Source organism: Caenorhabditis elegans, chromosome V (genome assembly GCF_000002985.6).
Source record: "Caenorhabditis elegans chromosome V".
Classification (NCBI taxonomy): Eukaryota; Metazoa; Nematoda; class Chromadorea; order Rhabditida; family Rhabditidae; genus Caenorhabditis; species Caenorhabditis elegans.
This window is the reverse complement of record NC_003283.11, coordinates 13827828-13843119: the sequence shown is the minus strand read 5'-3', so window position 1 is coordinate 13843119 and position 15292 is coordinate 13827828. Positions and strand designations below refer to the sequence as shown.

The following is a 15292-nucleotide window of genomic DNA, read 5'->3' as shown; positions in this document are numbered from 1 at the left end:
AACAGCCTAACTGTCACTTGATTGAACACGTTTTTGGAAAACGGGTTTTAACACTAACTTAATTTTTTTGTAAGTTTACCGAAAAAAATCACTTGAAAAAATCCAAAGCGGTATGAAATTTTAGTTTAGTGAACATCAAAATAGTTTTCTAATTTTCAAACTATCCTTGAGCATAACCACAACTCCGCTATGTCTGGACAAGTCGTGGAGACTCTGAATGCTCTCTCCGAAGGTTCCGTGGCTGTTCACCGTGAAAAATGGAACGAGTTTGTCCGCAGTTGCATCGCAACTTGAATCAATCGGGCGTCAAAGTTTCAGAGTCTAAAGCAAGATAATATTGATAAATATATAAATGTTAGAATATGATACGAGAGGAAGACAAAGAGAGGGTTTCACATGATGGAGGGATTCTGGGTCGACCGATTTGCGATCCGGCCAGACTGAAGTGAGATGGTACGTTGAAAAGGCGAGACCCTGGGAGAGAGAGCGAATGTAGAAGGATGATGTGACGTGCTATTATGGGCTCGTGGGTTCATACTCTCACAAGATACAAATACGGCGGAAGATGATTCTAAAAGGTTGTAGATCAGAAAATACTAATAATAACGAACAACTTACTGGATTTAAATTTCCACATTTCAAGTATCTCGTTGTTTGAAAATAGAATTATCAAGCTGAAATAATGTCAAACGTTGACTTATTCTAAATTGGATTTTTTAGCTTTTTCGTTTGATATTTTATTTATTTATCTCTTTTATCCTCTATTTATCACTATTTATCAAATTTTTAGGTTTTTCCTAGAAAAACAAAATTGATAACCCGACGGAAACTGACCAAAACTCTAAAATTCCATCTTAATCATTTTGCAAAATTGCAAAAATCTTTTAAAATGAAGCGCTTTTTACTGTGATTTTAAAATCCAATGTTCTAGTTTATACTACAAAAACACCAGTGACTCTGCACGCCCCTTCAGGCCAATCTTGCCCATCAACGGCATTCCTAAAAGCCCAAAGTGATACCAGAAGAAACAAGAGCACAGTATCTGAGAGTAATGGAGCAATGAGATAATATGTGAATTGACCAGCAAAAAGACATATTCCTTGAAGAAATGTTTGTTTAATAAATCCAAGTTCTCGTTGTTTTTGTTTCTTTGACATCTTAATACCGGCAGCATTCATCAAAGATCGACTGTTTTTTCCTGCTTTGAAAGCTGTCAGCAGGTTGACTACCAATATTATAATTATCATTGCAGTATTCAAAATAAGATCGGTATACCAGGTCATCTGATTGCATTTTTTAGTTGTCAGAAATCCGAATGTCCATGATACTTCATCAAAGGTGAATAAGCAACCAAGTATTTCATAAAACAAAACACAAAATAATATAGAAACTACCCAGATTGCATGAATTATTACAATTGTTCCCAATTTCGAAAATAGTGTTTTGTAATAAAATGGGAAAAATACAACACAAAATCGATTGAGAGCAGTCAGAAGATGAGATAAATGAGAAATTTCATAAGCTGCCATTGCGGAACCTCCGAGTATATGGGAATACTGAACGAGAATGTCTGCACCGCTGAAATAAGTTTTCATAGAAAAAAATGTTTTGCTGGTTTGTTTTTTTTTTCAATTAGATTATGGGAATTTGACCAAAACTTAGAGGAGCATAGGCAATGAGGAAACAATCAATAATTAATGTAGTCATAGTTCTATTCTTACTGTGACATCCAATGAAAATCTGTGAAAACTTGAACCCGGAAATGTTTTAAATTATAAACATTTGTTCCCTAAAATGCTTGAACAAAACAAACCTCAGTTGCATTGGGCAGACATAAAGTAAAAATATCAGACACATTATGGTATTGCATACGGCTTGATTTTTATTGATAGTTCCGTATGAATTTTTCATTGAGTTAATTCTGAACGTTGAAATAAAAACAGCAACATTAGCAACAGTACCAACAGATGTGATCTGAAAAATTAAAAAAAAATACTTTTTCAAAACGAAACTTACCAGGAATGTGATACCGGAAACTATCAGCGGACGATACAAGTATTCTGAACAGCAATATTTCAAAAATGACGAGGCTTTTACAATGATCAGAATTCATGACAGACGCATTCTCCATGCAAAATCAGAAAATTTCGATAACAAACGTGGGAAATTTCTTTTGGAATTGCTTTTCTTATTACGGTTGTTGACTAGAATTATTCCGGGTCTCTGTTCACACTGAATATTCAGCGAAAATCGAGATTGTCAGAGCTGCCTAGTGTAAGCGTGGGCGATGTGATCAGCGGAATACTAATCATCCCCGAAGGGCCCTCATCCCCAAGGGGCCCCCATCCTCGAGGGGCCCCCACCCCCGAGGGGCCCCATCCTTCGAGGGGCCCCAACATTTTTTGAACGTAAAAAGAGTGCAATTTCGGTCAAAATATACGTTTTTTAAGATAGCGTTTCAAACTTAAATATTTTTCGTTTTTTTTTCGTGTTTTTGATTAAAGAAATTTTCGATTCGAAAAAAATTTATATCGCTTTTTTAGTTTTTAATTCATCCCTGCCGCAATTTCGGTTATTTTTGTTTTCAGAACTGTGAATATTGATTTGAATTGTTCTGTGCACAGTAGAATTAATGATGATTTCATTCAGAAAATATTGATCCAATGTGGATACAACTGAGATTTTAAACTGGGATTTCGTAAAATATGAGGTGGTGATGAGCTTTAAGAATACAAAAATAAACAGTGAAAATAAAATAATTAGGTCATAAAGTGACTATTTTTAGAAAAATTAATAAATCATATTACTTTCAATGATTATTATATTTTCCTTCGGAATTTACAAAGCTTTCTTTTCAGTCGATGGATACGGCTTGTCGATGGCAGCTGGGGCACTGTGTGCAGCAAGAAGTTCCTCCGGGCGGCGTCCAACGGATTCCATTTCTGAAATTTACAAAGATATAAAAAGTATCTTGATTTTTGATGATTTCAAATTTTTTGGTAGATAAAAACAAAAATGGCACTTTCGGGAAATAAATGCAAAATCATATTAATTAGGTCAACATCGATTTTAAAATTTCAAATTCATTTACAAAAGATTTAAATTTTCAATAAATAGTTTTTTTTTTGTTGATATCAAATTAATCACCTCAAGGTGTGTCGTTTTTAATATCATTTGATATTTTAATTTACTACAAATTATACCTTTCTGGTGCTTTTGCTCTTTCTCAAGCTGAATCAGGGCAGCTGGTTTTTCCGTCGATGGAACTGTCTTCTCAACGGCTGCTGGAGCATTTCGGCAGGCCAGAGCCTCTGCTGGCTGGCGAATATTCATCTTCTCAGTAGACATCATTTTTAGGAGCGCGTTCAAAAACTTTCTATCTGAAAAGAGAGCTAATTTGAAATGAATAATAGCAAAAAATTTTAAGAACTAGAAAGTGAAAAATAGAAACTAGCGAACAAATGCAAACAGCATGTGGTTTCTGGTCGTCTAGCTGGTAAACAACCTTCAAAAAACAAGGAAAGCGCGATAGATAATGCAAGACGAAGAGAGCAGAGACGCGAAAAGTAGAGAAAGAACGTTGTAGGGAACCCCCACAAATGCACAACAAAATACAATATTTCAAATGCGCCCAGCTGGACTTCACATGACCTAAATCTATATTTCGACCCCTGTTGGAAATAGAAAGGAAATCAAAGAAAAAGCTTACTGAAGATAACCTAACTACTCGAAATTGTTTTTATAGTTTTCTCTTGTTATTTGGTGTTTGATTTTTAAAGTGTTCCAGTGCATTTGATCATAAGATCTCTGAGCCATTTTTTAAAGATTACAAAACAACAAAACTCGGCTAACAAAGACGTCAATAATTATTTTAATTGGAACACAATTGTTCGTACGGGGAAATTAATTTTTGAATTGTCAAGAACAATTGATATGCAGTTTCAAAGTATTAGATCGTTCACTAACTTGTTTCGTTTCTTTTTCATTTTTAGCCTTTTCTTGGATTTTTTTTTGCGTTTATATAGAAGTAATGACAATCCCAACAATATCAGGCATTTTGGCCAACTCTCAGATTTTTCGAAGCACCAACATAAGTTGACGCCGAAAAAAAATTGTCATAACATAACGTTCAGTTTTTCTTTTAATAAATAATGGCAAAATAATTCAAAATTCCAATTTAAAAATCTAACAAAAAAATAAATTCCAAAACCTTTAATTAAAAAATTGCAATATTCTTGTTCAGTTTTTTTTTAAGAAAAAAACTGTTTCAGTCTTAAAAGTTTGTAAAAAAACAACGTAAAATGGGAAGCACCTATAACCAGTTACATCAAGAAATTTGGAGACTATTGTCCTGTGAGGATCCTGTATAAAAGACATCGTCATTGGAAAAAATCTAATAACGAAAACCTCGTTCTGAATTTTAAATTTTATTAAATGTCAAGTCATAGTTGTGACAGATATTTTTGAAGTAACCATCATCGCACTAGTTCGTTCTCCTTTTGAACCACTTCTACACCATTTTGGTTGAATATCTTGATTAAAAACTAGCATCACGAATCTTAAAACTTTATCATTTTATGACGAGTTTCTGAAGCTCATCTTACCCATCCAATGTATAAATAGTAATAAATGAAAGTGTCAAGAAAATACATTGAAACCAAAGCTCTTCGCTTAACTTCCATAAATATGTCGCATTTATGCTATCAACCAAATGTAGACAGTCTTGCATGACGCTCTGAAAAAATATTTTAATTATTAAAAAGCAATATTGTTTCAGTAAACCTGCAAAAACATAATCATCCATCGTTTTCTTCTTTTCGACGAATCTTGTTTTGTAAGTCCCACTATTTTTCTCATCAAGAGACGAGAAGCTGTTGCGATATTAAAAGAGTTTGAAGAAATTGTGAAAATGATTATTGCATAATTTATACCGCTGGAAACCGTTTCAGCACATTTTCCTTCCTCAGGAATCCATTGAAGAAACTCGGGGTCATAAACATAACCGCATCCTTCTGAACACGACCAAAAATAATTTTTCAAGTTCGAAGTGTGCAACTCACTTGGTAAAGTTGTTGCGGCTACTATGGAAACAGATAATGATGCGATAGTAATTATGACATTTGTCATTGGTACTTTTTTCACTAACTTTATCCCAAAAGGAAAATATAGTACATAAAAACGATTACACGACATAGAAACTTGGAGAATTGGTGCTGGAAATTGCATAATTTTTATAATCGATGTAAGGATCTGAAAACTCACTCAACAGGTAGGCCCATGTTCCAGCAACTCCTCCAACCAGACTATTTAGCCAATAGTTAACTTCATTGTAAGAATATGAGAATGCAGTTAGCGGAACAACCCAGAACAGGAACGAAAGACAGACTATAATGTTTGGAACAGTTTTCACTAAACAGATTTTTTGAAATCCATTTGGTCTACCATCTCTCGCTGAAAACTTCAGAAGAAGATAAATGTTGCAGATAGAGCCCAAGAGACTTGTCTGAAAAGATAAGAAGAAAGAGTATTTTTTTGCAAATATAAGTTCTGAAGGAGACGAAACAATGCTGATTTGTCTCATACGTATAGTTCTAAACAGTTTTATGTATGCGTCTGGAACTACGATGCAGGAAATACTCGTTCTCATTCATATAACTTGTATTTTTGTTGTAGTTTTTTTAGAATATACAATTAAAAACATACAATAAGAAAGACAAACAAAGAAATAAAAACAAACTTACGATAAAGCAAAAAGAAATTCCAAATATAAGAAATTTTGTTGATAATTCAGGATAATCATCAATGTTTTCATAGTCAAATGTTGTAGTTAATTCAGTTGTAGTTTTGATTTTTACCATCGCAACACTTCAAACTCGGGGCAAATATGAATTCAGTACAATATTTATTTTTATTATTTTCTATTGAATCAATTTACTAGGAAAGTAGATTAAGTGGTCTAGGCTTCTTGCTCGATTAGCTGATATACTGAATCATAGACAAAATTGGAATATAAATACACCCCCGGAACAATCAATCCAATTCATTTTGCACGTGCTATAACAAAACGGAACTAGTTTGATTGATTTAGTTTAAAACAAAACTTCAGTAAGTGAATTTTTTCGAAGGGTTATTTTTCTAAAATATCAGACAAATTATCAAAAAGGTGTTGAAGTATAAACAATATGTGAATCATGAGGATCGTCTGAATCTAGTCTGAGGAAATATAATAGGTATGTGCGAAATATACAATTTTACACAAAAATGCATGCTGATCATATGGGCTTTTTTGCTCTTGTGGAAGTAACTGTTGGAACAAGAGTGTAGACGAAATATTTTAGTTTGCTTTTTTTAAATTTCAGCGAAACCAGATGGTCTAGACTAAAAACTGGTATGAAGTCAGTTTGCCATCAGATTTTAAAACGAGACTTATTTCCTTTCAAACATAAAGTTTAGACTGAGCTTTTTTTCTAACTTTACACATAAGAAGTAAAAAATACATTTTAATCTATAATTTCATAGAAATTAAGTTTAAATTAAGTTAAATGCGCCGTCGTGGTACTGCATTTGAAGATGCTGCTACTGAAGAAACTACGATCACATTGCTACTTCGTGTTGATTGCAATTGAATCACTTTTCTGAACCACTTCGGTTGAATATCAGCGTTGAAAATGAACATAACCACTCTGAAAATAAAGAATAACAAAACATTATTGTATCTTTTGTAATGCATCTCATCTCAGTCAGTGATTCAAACAAAATTCCTACTAATTGTATGTAGACCATCAGGATTGGTTGCTTTTCGGTGAGGAAAGCTTCCAAATTATCATGACACAGCACCAAAAGTAGGTTTTTGTGCACGTGTTGTAGAAAAGTTTTATGAAACGTCCAAAAGATTTAAATATGTAATTACACCCTTACCCGTCTAATGTATAAATTATGATAAAAGACAGCGTCAAAAACAAGAATTGAAACCATAATTCGTCACTTAATTTCCATATCCAAGTGGCATTTATTATGTCAAACAAATGCAGACAATCTTGAATCACACTCTAAAATAAAACACTTCAACTTTTATTCTGAGTATTTATTAGTTAATTACCTGAGTGAACATAATCATCCATTTCTTTCGTCGCCTGCTAGCTTCTTCTCTGTTCATTCCAACCATTTTATTAAGAAGAAGTCGAATACATGTACCAACGTTAAGAGCATTTGATGTAAAAGTTATGAGAAATATCATGAAGAGAATGACTTCTGAAACTTGAGCTGCACAGGGAAGATCTTCAGGACGCCAAGTGAAAAAGTTTGGGTCATATACGTACCCACAAGTATCTGAAATTCATTAAAATATTGTATTTTCAAATTCATTTTTTGTACATTCTGCATTGAACTTTGGGCAGGACATTTATTTAGTTTCATTGAATGTAATTCAATAAATTTTGACTGGAGATCAGTAAATACGATTGCAATCAATTTTCGACTAACCTTGTAATCCGACGGAGCAAACACATGAGACAATAAGTATCGACATTGTTATTGCAATATTAGCCACAGGAATATTTCTAAGTGGTTTGAGGCCGAAGGGAAAATATAGAAGATAAAATCTGTTACATGATAAACTGACTTGGAGATATGGTGCTGAAATTTGAAAAATTAATTAAAAATATTTTTTTGTATTAAAAATAATAATCTCCGTTCTTCGATTTCAAATTATTTCGAGAAGACTTTGAAAATATAAATGGTAAGTTTAAAATTAGGAATTTACAGCCACTGGTGTTTTTTTGCGGATGCACTGCACATTCATATAGAAACCAAAAAAAAGGTGACAGATATTTTTCTTACAGGATTAGTTCGAATTAATTTAAGGTGTATAATTGAAGTTTAAAAATGTTTAATTAACAAGCTTAAACTTACTGAAAAGATAGGCCCATGATCCAGCAAGACTCCCAATAATACTATTTAACCGATACGGTAGTTGTGAATATGTCATATTCAAAGCAGTTACAGGAACAACCCATAGTAAAAATGCAAAACAAATAACGAAATTGGGAAGAGTTTTCACGAGACAAATTTTCTGAAATCCGTTGGGTTTTCCGTCTCGTCTTAAAAATTTATAGAATAGGAAAAAGTTAACTGCTGAACCAAATAAACTTATCTGAAATTAAAGTTATAGATCTATTTTGAAAAATGCAATCATCTCACAATCAGACAAGATCCGATAGCAAAAATGAAAAACGCGGGAGACATAAGAGCGCTTGCGGGAAGTTCAGGAAATTCTTCTCCTTCTCCTTCAGTTGTTGGTTCAACCGTCGTCGTTCCATTTTGAATAGAAATTTTGAGTTCGAGGGTAGAATATAGACTGGAATGATTTTCATAAAAGAGAAATGGAATTCAATTTAATCTTTCACAATCTAATCAAATATTCGATTATTTGTTATGATGTATGAACAAGCCTATTTCGTTTTTTTCTGCCTTATGCGTTACTCCGCAAGACAGCTGAAATGAAAATCCTGGAGTATAAATTAAAATAGAAACTGATAACAGAGAGTATGTACTATTCCAATCATGGATATATGATTCTAGTGAACTGCATGAACATTGGTGTGTTTTGTTCTCAGTTTTAATCAACGCTTAATATTTTGGTTGGAGTTCCAGGGGGGAAATTTATTGCGTGATTTCTTGATTTACTTCACAAATTCCGTTTTCAGTGGGCAATATGAATCATAAAATAACCTCATTTCTATTGTAGCTCTCATTTCTGACATGAAAAACTTCAATCTCACAACGAGGAAATTGGTAAACTCTGTGCATTCACAGTGTTTTGATCACACTTATTTGGAACCGTTCCTACTTTTAAAACATTTACAATTAAACCATTTTGAACTGTTTGAGTAGTAAGAATAACTATCGTTATCAAAAATATGTAGCTTTTTAAATTGAATTGTGGTGATTCCATTGACAATTATCGATCAAAGAATCGCAATGGACCACCCCTTTGCATACCCCCGACTACCTTTTTTCAGTTGTCAATTTTCAGTCCAAAGTAAAGGTAACCTAAAAATACGGTATCTTAGGATGCCTGGGTACGTCCCAAATTCATTCGAGGAAAAGGTTTACTGTTTTTAGTATCAATAGGATTACTGTGTATAGATGGACTTTAGAGTTACCGTATATTTATATCTATGATTTGTCAGATTGTCAGAGGACGCGGTGGCATAGATGCCAATGTCATCAACTGGTGTCACATACTTTCGACCAAGTCACGTCTTTATGGCAATTTAGTATATTTATGAAACAATCATCCTCCTGAATTTAAAATTTATTCATGGCGTCATGAAATTAATAAACAAGGTAAAGCTGTTTTAATGATCTTATACCTCATGAAATTGTTTTAATGATTTGGGTCCAAAATTCAAACTTTGCAGACGAGCAGATGATTTTCTCCAAACTTGTATGCTAACTTCTAATGTCAAGAGCAAATTTTAGAAGAAGCTACTTTGTACCCTTAATCACAAGTATGCCATTTGGCATTAAATTGTGATCAATCAAGATGTTCTTAAAAACTAAATACTTTCCGCAAATTTCAAATGTTTCTTATTAGACGATAAATCAACGCGAACAATTTCTGACTTGTACCTTCACAGAACCATGATTTCTAGAATGTCTAGGAAAGAAGTTTAGTAACAAAGGTTGTCAAAGGTGAAATTAAAAAATAAATATGTATCGCTTTTTGGGTATTGCTGTCAACAAATGTTCACTCAACCTTTTAAGATGAGCTATGCCTATGGGTTCGCCATTTGAACTATCTGTGAAATTTCTGGTCATGAGTTAACCAGTTCTACTCCAGTTACATTCCTCGAAAACTAGTCAGTCTTCATTTTCAGCCAATTTCTGGACACCACAGTTCATGTTTGCAGGCTCTTCTTCAGAAAATGTTTTCACTTTTCACTCCCTGACTCACTGTCGATCACAGGCTCTCTTTGCTCACTGGTTGTTCAACGCGATAACTTTCTTTTTTGAAAATAAGTTACTTCCAGATATTGCTAAACGCATGCTCAACGTACTAGGAAACATGTATTATGTTTTTGAAACAGGTGAGTTAACTATTGTAGAACGTGATTTCTGGCGTCAACTTAAAAAAAAACACCAATAAAAGCAATTTATTATAGAAACTGAAATAAAACGCTCAAGAGATCAAACGAAATATTGAAGACAGATGTTTCTCCAGTCGTTACTTAATTATCCGATCCAGCCACTGAGACCCTGTTTTGATTTCCTGGACACCCAAGAAAGTATCCTGGAGTAAAAATAATTCTAACTGAAGTTACCAACAACTTTTCCTTACCTTTCAACGCAATTCGATAGTTATCAATTACGAAGAACAAGGGTAATGGATCAATTGCTGGGTATATAGCATAGAGAAGAGTAACAAATTTACTGAATTCTTCAGAATCCAAATTTAATGCAGGTAGAGTCATATATGTTCCAACTGGTAAATACATCAAAAGAATTGGAATGAGCGCCTAAAATTTGAATATTTGAACATTCTAAGAATTTTGTTTTCCCGTAAGACATATCTCACCTGTAGAAAGAGAGCTTTTAGTAACTGTTTTTGTAAATTTTTCGTGAATTCAGATTCTCCTTCGTTCTGCAAATTTGCGATTCTTCGGTAGCTCAACACACCGTAATAACATACAACGGAAAATGATGTTCCCTGCAATGAATATTATATTTCCATATAATATTAAACCGCTACCATCATCGTAAAGAAAATAGAAGCGGCAATAAAACTAGAAACTATCATTTCCAATGTTCCGTCGCTTTTTCTCCGATAATAAGACGCTCCTACATAGATCACATCTTCCATTTCCAGATTGTAATGTTTCATAACGCTTTCTCTGAAATATTAAATTTAAAAAATACAGTTGGAGGCATTTACCTAATGAGTTCAGTAGTCTCATCAGTGGGAAGTGCAAAAAATAGAACCGTGGTTCCCCATATAATGCCAAAAAACATTGGAACAGCAATCCAAACGATTAAACGGGGACCATCAAAATATGAGATTCTGCCTTTTCTGGAACAAACATTTATAAAATGTTTAACTTTTCTGAAAACTAGCCTTTCCAGGGCAAAGTATCTGAAGACGAAGTGAATTGCGAAGAAGGTTATAGTCACTCCAAAACATGAGCACAAGAGGACTGAGAGTTTTAGATTCTTTTCCGTTTCAGATAAGAATTTCAAATTCTAAACTCACTCAAAAGTACATATTGTAGATTTACAATTGTATCCGAATCACTCCTCCTCATCAAGACAGTCGCACTTGTTCCATGCGTATGTATGAACTGGATCAATTTTCATTTAAGATTTTCCTAGTTTTCAGCACTCACCGGAGCAACTATGACATCGATAGTTGAGAAAAACATTGCGAAACAGGAAAAATAGATCATCAAATATCGATAGTTTCCCATTTTCTTTGGAGACTGCGTAATTATGAGAAAAATCAAAATTGAATTGAAGCAAATCGAGAAAACGAATGAGATCCATTGAACAGCACTTTTAAGTATCTCGTAGTTTGTCATTTTTGATGATCCTAAAAAAATGAAGCAAAAATTAAATTTTAAAGAAGATTTGCGTCTATTAGATTTGCGTTTATAAATCTATTTTGATAAGATTTCAAATTAAAGGAAAGTTGGACGAAGTAACAAAGATGTTTTAAAACACAGATGGTAGTACATATATGTAAAAAGGAACAAAACATACTGACATTAACCACTTGGAACGTGAGGGGTTTCCAATTTCCTGGCAGCTATTATTTTTCTGACTATTCTAGAAAATATGTAAAAATGATATTCAATCTAATATGTACATCACAAAAAACTATATTACCTTGTGTCAAATTGAAGATTCATGAATTTCAAGGAAAAAAAAAGAGAAATACATTGCCGTGTGTCCTCAAATAATATTCCACTTCTTTACTTTGTTTGAAAAGGTTAGATCTCAGTCCATTTGAAGAATTTCAATAAATAATCAACAAAAAATCGATAGAAAAATAAATGGAAAAGATTTTTATACTTGGCAACTTTTGAATAATACAAACGACACAAGAGATATGAACTGTCAAAGTTTAAAAATGCGGTGTAATAACAATAGAGGAAATAAGTTGTTCAATCTAAAATGTTGGCTTATTTTTTCCATTAACCAATACACGTTAACAGTATAAAAACTTTATTCCCATGCTCCAACAATATTTCAGACTATTACTTCGTTTTCAAAAATTAAAACAGACTTTTCAAAATATTAGATAATCACGTATTTCGGCAAGTTTGGATTTATCTTGCTCTTCGCATCCAAATATTTTTTGAACTTCGCCAAGAATAGTGGCAAATCAAATGAGAAGTCAGTGTTGAGGAGTACAGCATGATCAACGAAGTCCAATTCGGTATGCTCTAGTTCGACTCCGCAGAATATTGGCAGTTTGACTCCACGACGGTTCATCGCAAAGCGCAGACGCTTTTTGACTTGAGGCCAGAGTACACGTGGGACCACAAATGAGAAGAGCTTTTCGATTGGAGCAGCGAGTGGTCCGCCAAGTCCAAGCTGAAATTTTTGTTCGACTTTCAGATTTATACAGGAAAAATTCTTTAGAATTAGTTTTTCTTGAATACAACTTACATCAAAAACGTTGACATCCACATTAGTCAGAGAAACATCTCCAAAAATACGCGAATGCCGGACAGTTGGCTTCAGCTGTAATTTTTCAGATTTTCGTAGCTGTTCATTAATTGTAGCCTACCGTGACGTGCAACTTTGTGTTAGCATGAAGAACATCATGGAGTTGTTCTCGTCCATGGAACATGATTGAGACATTTCCAGACAATTGAACTCGTGCTCCAAGATGAGCATCGATTTGGAGAATCGGTTGTCTGAAACTTTCAGTTTGTTAGAAATTACAAGCAGACACTTACTCAGTAAGATTAGCGGAAACTTCCACGTAGCATTTTGAGCACACCGCCTTTGAAAGTTTTTGCAGTATTTTTGGAAGTGAACTTGGGGTGTATCTGAATAATTTTCAACATACATTTGGGCTCATCATGAGCAACTTACCTATGTTTGAAATTTCCCAAGTCATACATGTAAATATGATGAAACAGTGTATTGGGGATGTACTCGGAGAGAAGAATTCCAACCATTTTCTTATCAAGCCGGGTCTTGTTCAAAATTTGAAGCTGCTGAGCTGAGTCGGCCTTCCAGCCGTTGAAGAGAATTCCTCCATCAAGGCCAATAATCATATCCTGAAATTTAAAGGTTTATGAGACACTTAATTATAAACTCTGCAGATAAGGTTGAGCGTTTTATTCGGATTCGAAAGAGTGCCGACGTCATCAGATGTGACAAAATGTGGGACATTTCAGCTCAAAACTAAACAAAAAAACAAATTTTTCTTTTGGACGACAATTTTTGTGATAGCCATGCTAGTGACTAACCTCATCTGTAAATGTTGGTGGATGATTAACGCTCAAATCAACTCCCCAATAAGATTTTTGAGTTTCCTCGGTTGTCAACGTTGAGTTATCATCATCCGGTGTTGGAGCAACCGTTGTCTCCACATTTCCCTCTTCTTGCTCCGAATCTTCAAATCCATTAACTGTGTCAACTTGGCACAATGATGCTCCTAACTCGGCGACACTGAAACCATTTGGATCTCCTGCTTCTGGCTTCTGATAGTTTGGGCTCTCAGGTGGAATTGGTTTCTGTGCCATCACGAATGTGAGAGCTTCAACAGCGGTTGTGCAGACAGCATCACGGAGAGCAGAGACAATCTGAAAAATTAACAGATTGTTTCCAAATTTTAAAAAAGTTTCGATTACCTGTCCTTTAATTTCCGATTGAAGTGCTGACAAACTTGATCCAGGTGGAAACACCAGTGAAAGTTCGGAATGAGTTACGTTGCAAACGGAAGCCTGAAACATTTTAATTTAAAAATTCAAAGAATCCATGATAGCTCACATTAACAGTAGTAGTTCCATTATAATCAAAATGAAGTTCCGATTCGATAGACAGTTCGCGGAGCTCTGCAGTGAAATCTCCTTCATATGACCACACAAATACACTGATCTCAGCATAAGCACTTGCACGGAAGGAAGCCAATGATATATTGTAGGCAACACCTTTTCCATCAATGAATTTTGCGCTGAGGTTCGGCTTTGCAACGTTTGATATATGAAGCTTTGTGATTTTAGCCATATCAGTCACAATATCGGGAGGGCTCAAGTTATTGAGAATTGCTGGGAGAGCATCGGATGCCAAATCTGAATTGACATTTATAGATTGAAGGCAATTAAGGTTATATTTTCCTTAAGGTCAAGCACATTTTCAAATTTTAATAGCCAAAATTCATATTTTTAAAATTTACAAAACTGAATCGAAAATCTAACTCAAAAGATCTCAAATGATTCATATCCGAATACTTCTACAAAGTAAGAAAAGCATAAATTAACGTGCACGGAAACTAAAACTTTTTGGCAGGCATTTTTGGAATTTTCAACAATTGTTGATTTTATAAATCTAAACATACATATGTATATTGATAGTTGATTAGAAAAAACTGCGACAAACAATATACATGTAAGCTTCAAACTTCTCAAAACTTCCTTTGTTTGCCATGCAACTCAGATTAGGATTTTTAAAGTTTTTACCAATCACAAATAAATTTACCTGCGACATAATCCACTGCTTTTTGATTTAATCGAACGTAGATTCCTGCTGGTTTATGTGTAATTTCCGAACTGTCAGCAGAATTTCCTACTTGAATTATTGAAACAAGCAGGAAAAATATGTGAAAATTCCGCGACATTTCTGCAAAATAAAAATCAGGAAAATTGAATATCAAGCTCTCGTGAATCAAGAAAAAAAACGAATTGGGACGTTTCTTTAAATCAAAGTGCTCCTCGTTCACAAGACGAAATATCATAGATTGTTGAGAGAGTTCAGACCAGCTGTCGGATGTATTTTTATGATTAATCAGACTTGAAGCGTGACCCTTCTGGCGGTGGATGAGCAGTGTAAAGTGACATCGATTTGTTGAGGTTTGATTGTGGGAAGACTGATATTGGCGAATGAGGACTCATCTTATAAAAACGAAATAATAAAAAAGCCAAAGTTAGATTTTTGCATCCAGAGTTTTTCTAAAAACTGTATCTTTATGTCAAAGTCTCCCCGTAGCCATGTTTCAGAAATTTCACCGAAACCTGGGTATTTTTTAAATGTAATCCTGTTCTCTGAAATGTCACTGAAC

General features: G+C 34.1%; 6 protein-coding genes and 1 non-coding gene across 7 annotated transcripts; 1 reads left to right on the top strand and 6 right to left on the bottom strand.

The window, feature by feature from the left end:
* Positions 1 to 638: 638 nt before the first annotated feature.
* Positions 639 to 1911, bottom strand: srx-17 (7TM GPCR serpentine receptor class x (Srx) domain-containing protein; the record flags this gene model as incomplete). The annotated part of the gene is made up of 3 exons (NM_001356749.3): positions 639 to 674; positions 1020 to 1578; positions 1814 to 1911. 3 exons carry the CDS (start codon positions 1909 to 1911, stop codon positions 639 to 641), a joined length of 693 nt encoding a protein of 230 aa, NP_001343602.1.
* A 717-nt stretch (positions 1912 to 2628) lies between these two features.
* On the bottom strand, positions 2629 to 3387 carry F55B12.10 (Thymosin beta-4). Its single transcript, NM_001129483.3, has 2 exons — positions 3204 to 3387; positions 2629 to 2942 (listed from the first exon to the last, which is right to left on the bottom strand). The coding sequence occupies exons 1-2, from the start codon at positions 3349 to 3351 to the stop codon at positions 2839 to 2841; spliced, it is 252 nt and encodes an 83-aa protein (NP_001122955.2). The 5' UTR covers positions 3352 to 3387; the 3' UTR covers positions 2629 to 2838.
* A 1024-nt stretch (positions 3388 to 4411) lies between these two features.
* On the bottom strand, positions 4412 to 5647 carry srx-128 (7TM GPCR serpentine receptor class x (Srx) domain-containing protein; the record flags this gene model as incomplete). Its single annotated transcript, NM_074025.4, has 5 exons — positions 4412 to 4558; positions 4605 to 4735; positions 4783 to 5012; positions 5061 to 5213; positions 5263 to 5647. 5 exons carry the CDS (start codon positions 5645 to 5647, stop codon positions 4438 to 4440), a joined length of 1020 nt encoding a protein of 339 aa, NP_506426.3. The 3' UTR covers positions 4412 to 4437.
* An 843-nt stretch (positions 5648 to 6490) lies between these two features.
* Positions 6491 to 8869, bottom strand: srx-129 (7TM GPCR serpentine receptor class x (Srx) domain-containing protein). The gene is made up of 7 exons (NM_001028806.2): positions 8415 to 8869; positions 8200 to 8372; positions 7912 to 8152; positions 7483 to 7635; positions 7100 to 7329; positions 6919 to 7049; positions 6491 to 6683 (listed from the first exon to the last, which is right to left on the bottom strand). The coding sequence occupies exons 2-7, from the start codon at positions 8242 to 8244 to the stop codon at positions 6539 to 6541; spliced, it is 945 nt and encodes a 314-aa protein (NP_001023977.1). The 5' UTR covers positions 8245 to 8372; positions 8415 to 8869; the 3' UTR covers positions 6491 to 6538.
* Positions 8870 to 10142: 1273 nt separating this feature from the next.
* On the bottom strand, positions 10143 to 12007 carry str-165 (Serpentine receptor class r-10). The gene is made up of 9 exons (NM_074024.3): positions 11884 to 12007; positions 11385 to 11587; positions 11252 to 11339; positions 11117 to 11195; positions 10937 to 11071; positions 10754 to 10895; positions 10580 to 10711; positions 10343 to 10520; positions 10143 to 10294 (listed from the first exon to the last, which is right to left on the bottom strand). The coding sequence occupies exons 2-9, from the start codon at positions 11574 to 11576 to the stop codon at positions 10233 to 10235; spliced, it is 1008 nt and encodes a 335-aa protein (NP_506425.2). The 5' UTR covers positions 11577 to 11587; positions 11884 to 12007; the 3' UTR covers positions 10143 to 10232.
* Positions 12008 to 12212: 205 nt separating this feature from the next.
* On the bottom strand, positions 12213 to 14853 carry nrf-5 (Nose resistant to fluoxetine protein 5). The gene is made up of 9 exons (NM_074023.9): positions 14713 to 14853; positions 14005 to 14306; positions 13866 to 13958; positions 13482 to 13817; positions 13102 to 13289; positions 12963 to 13055; positions 12791 to 12920; positions 12670 to 12744; positions 12213 to 12594 (listed from the first exon to the last, which is right to left on the bottom strand). Exons 1-9 carry the CDS (start codon positions 14849 to 14851, stop codon positions 12295 to 12297), a joined length of 1656 nt encoding a protein of 551 aa, NP_506424.2. The 5' UTR covers positions 14852 to 14853; the 3' UTR covers positions 12213 to 12294.
* Positions 14854 to 14868: 15 nt separating this feature from the next.
* F55B12.14 lies at positions 14869 to 15025 on the top strand. Its single transcript, NR_069920.1, has one exon. It is a non-coding gene; the product is annotated as an Unclassified non-coding RNA F55B12.14 (non-coding RNA).
* Positions 15026 to 15292: the final 267 nt, after the last annotated feature.

Bases quoted from the DNA above. Each gene is read 5' to 3' on its own strand.
- F55B12.10 (NM_001129483.3), bottom strand. From the start codon at position 3,351: ATGATGTCTACTGAGAAGATGAATATTCGCCAGCCAGCAGAGGCTCTG. The intron at 2,943-3,203 runs GTATAATTTGTA...TGTAAATTTCAG, and splicing joins AGAGCAAAAGCACCAGAAAG to AAATGGAATCCGTTGGACGC.
- srx-129 (NM_001028806.2), bottom strand. From the start codon at position 8,244: ATGTCTCCCGCGTTTTTCATTTTTGCTATCGGATCTTGTCTGATT. The intron at 7,636-7,911 runs GTAAGTTTAAGC...TTCAAATTTCAG, and splicing joins ATCATGGGCCTATCTTTTCA to CACCATATCTCCAAGTCAGT. The intron at 7,330-7,482 runs GTTAGTCGAAAA...AATGAATTTCAG, and splicing joins TTGCTCCGTCGGATTACAAG to ATACTTGTGGGTACGTATAT.
- str-165 (NM_074024.3), bottom strand. From the start codon at position 11,576: ATGACAAACTACGAGATACTTAAAAGTGCTGTTCAATGGATCTCATTC. The intron at 11,196-11,251 runs GTGAGTTTAGAA...TAAAACTCTCAG, and splicing joins TCTACAATATGTACTTTTGA to TCCTCTTGTGCTCATGTTTT. The intron at 10,295-10,342 runs GTAAGGAAAAGT...TTTTTACTCCAG, and splicing joins CTATCGAATTGCGTTGAAAG to GATACTTTCTTGGGTGTCCA.
- nrf-5 (NM_074023.9), bottom strand. From the start codon at position 14,851: ATGTCGCGGAATTTTCACATATTTTTCCTGCTTGTTTCAATAATTCAA. The intron at 12,745-12,790 runs GTAGGCTACAAT...GAAAAATTACAG, and splicing joins ACACAAAGTTGCACGTCACG to CTGAAGCCAACTGTCCGGCA. The intron at 12,595-12,669 runs GTAAGTTGTATT...CAAAAATTTCAG, and splicing joins TGGATGTCAACGTTTTTGAT to CTTGGACTTGGCGGACCACT.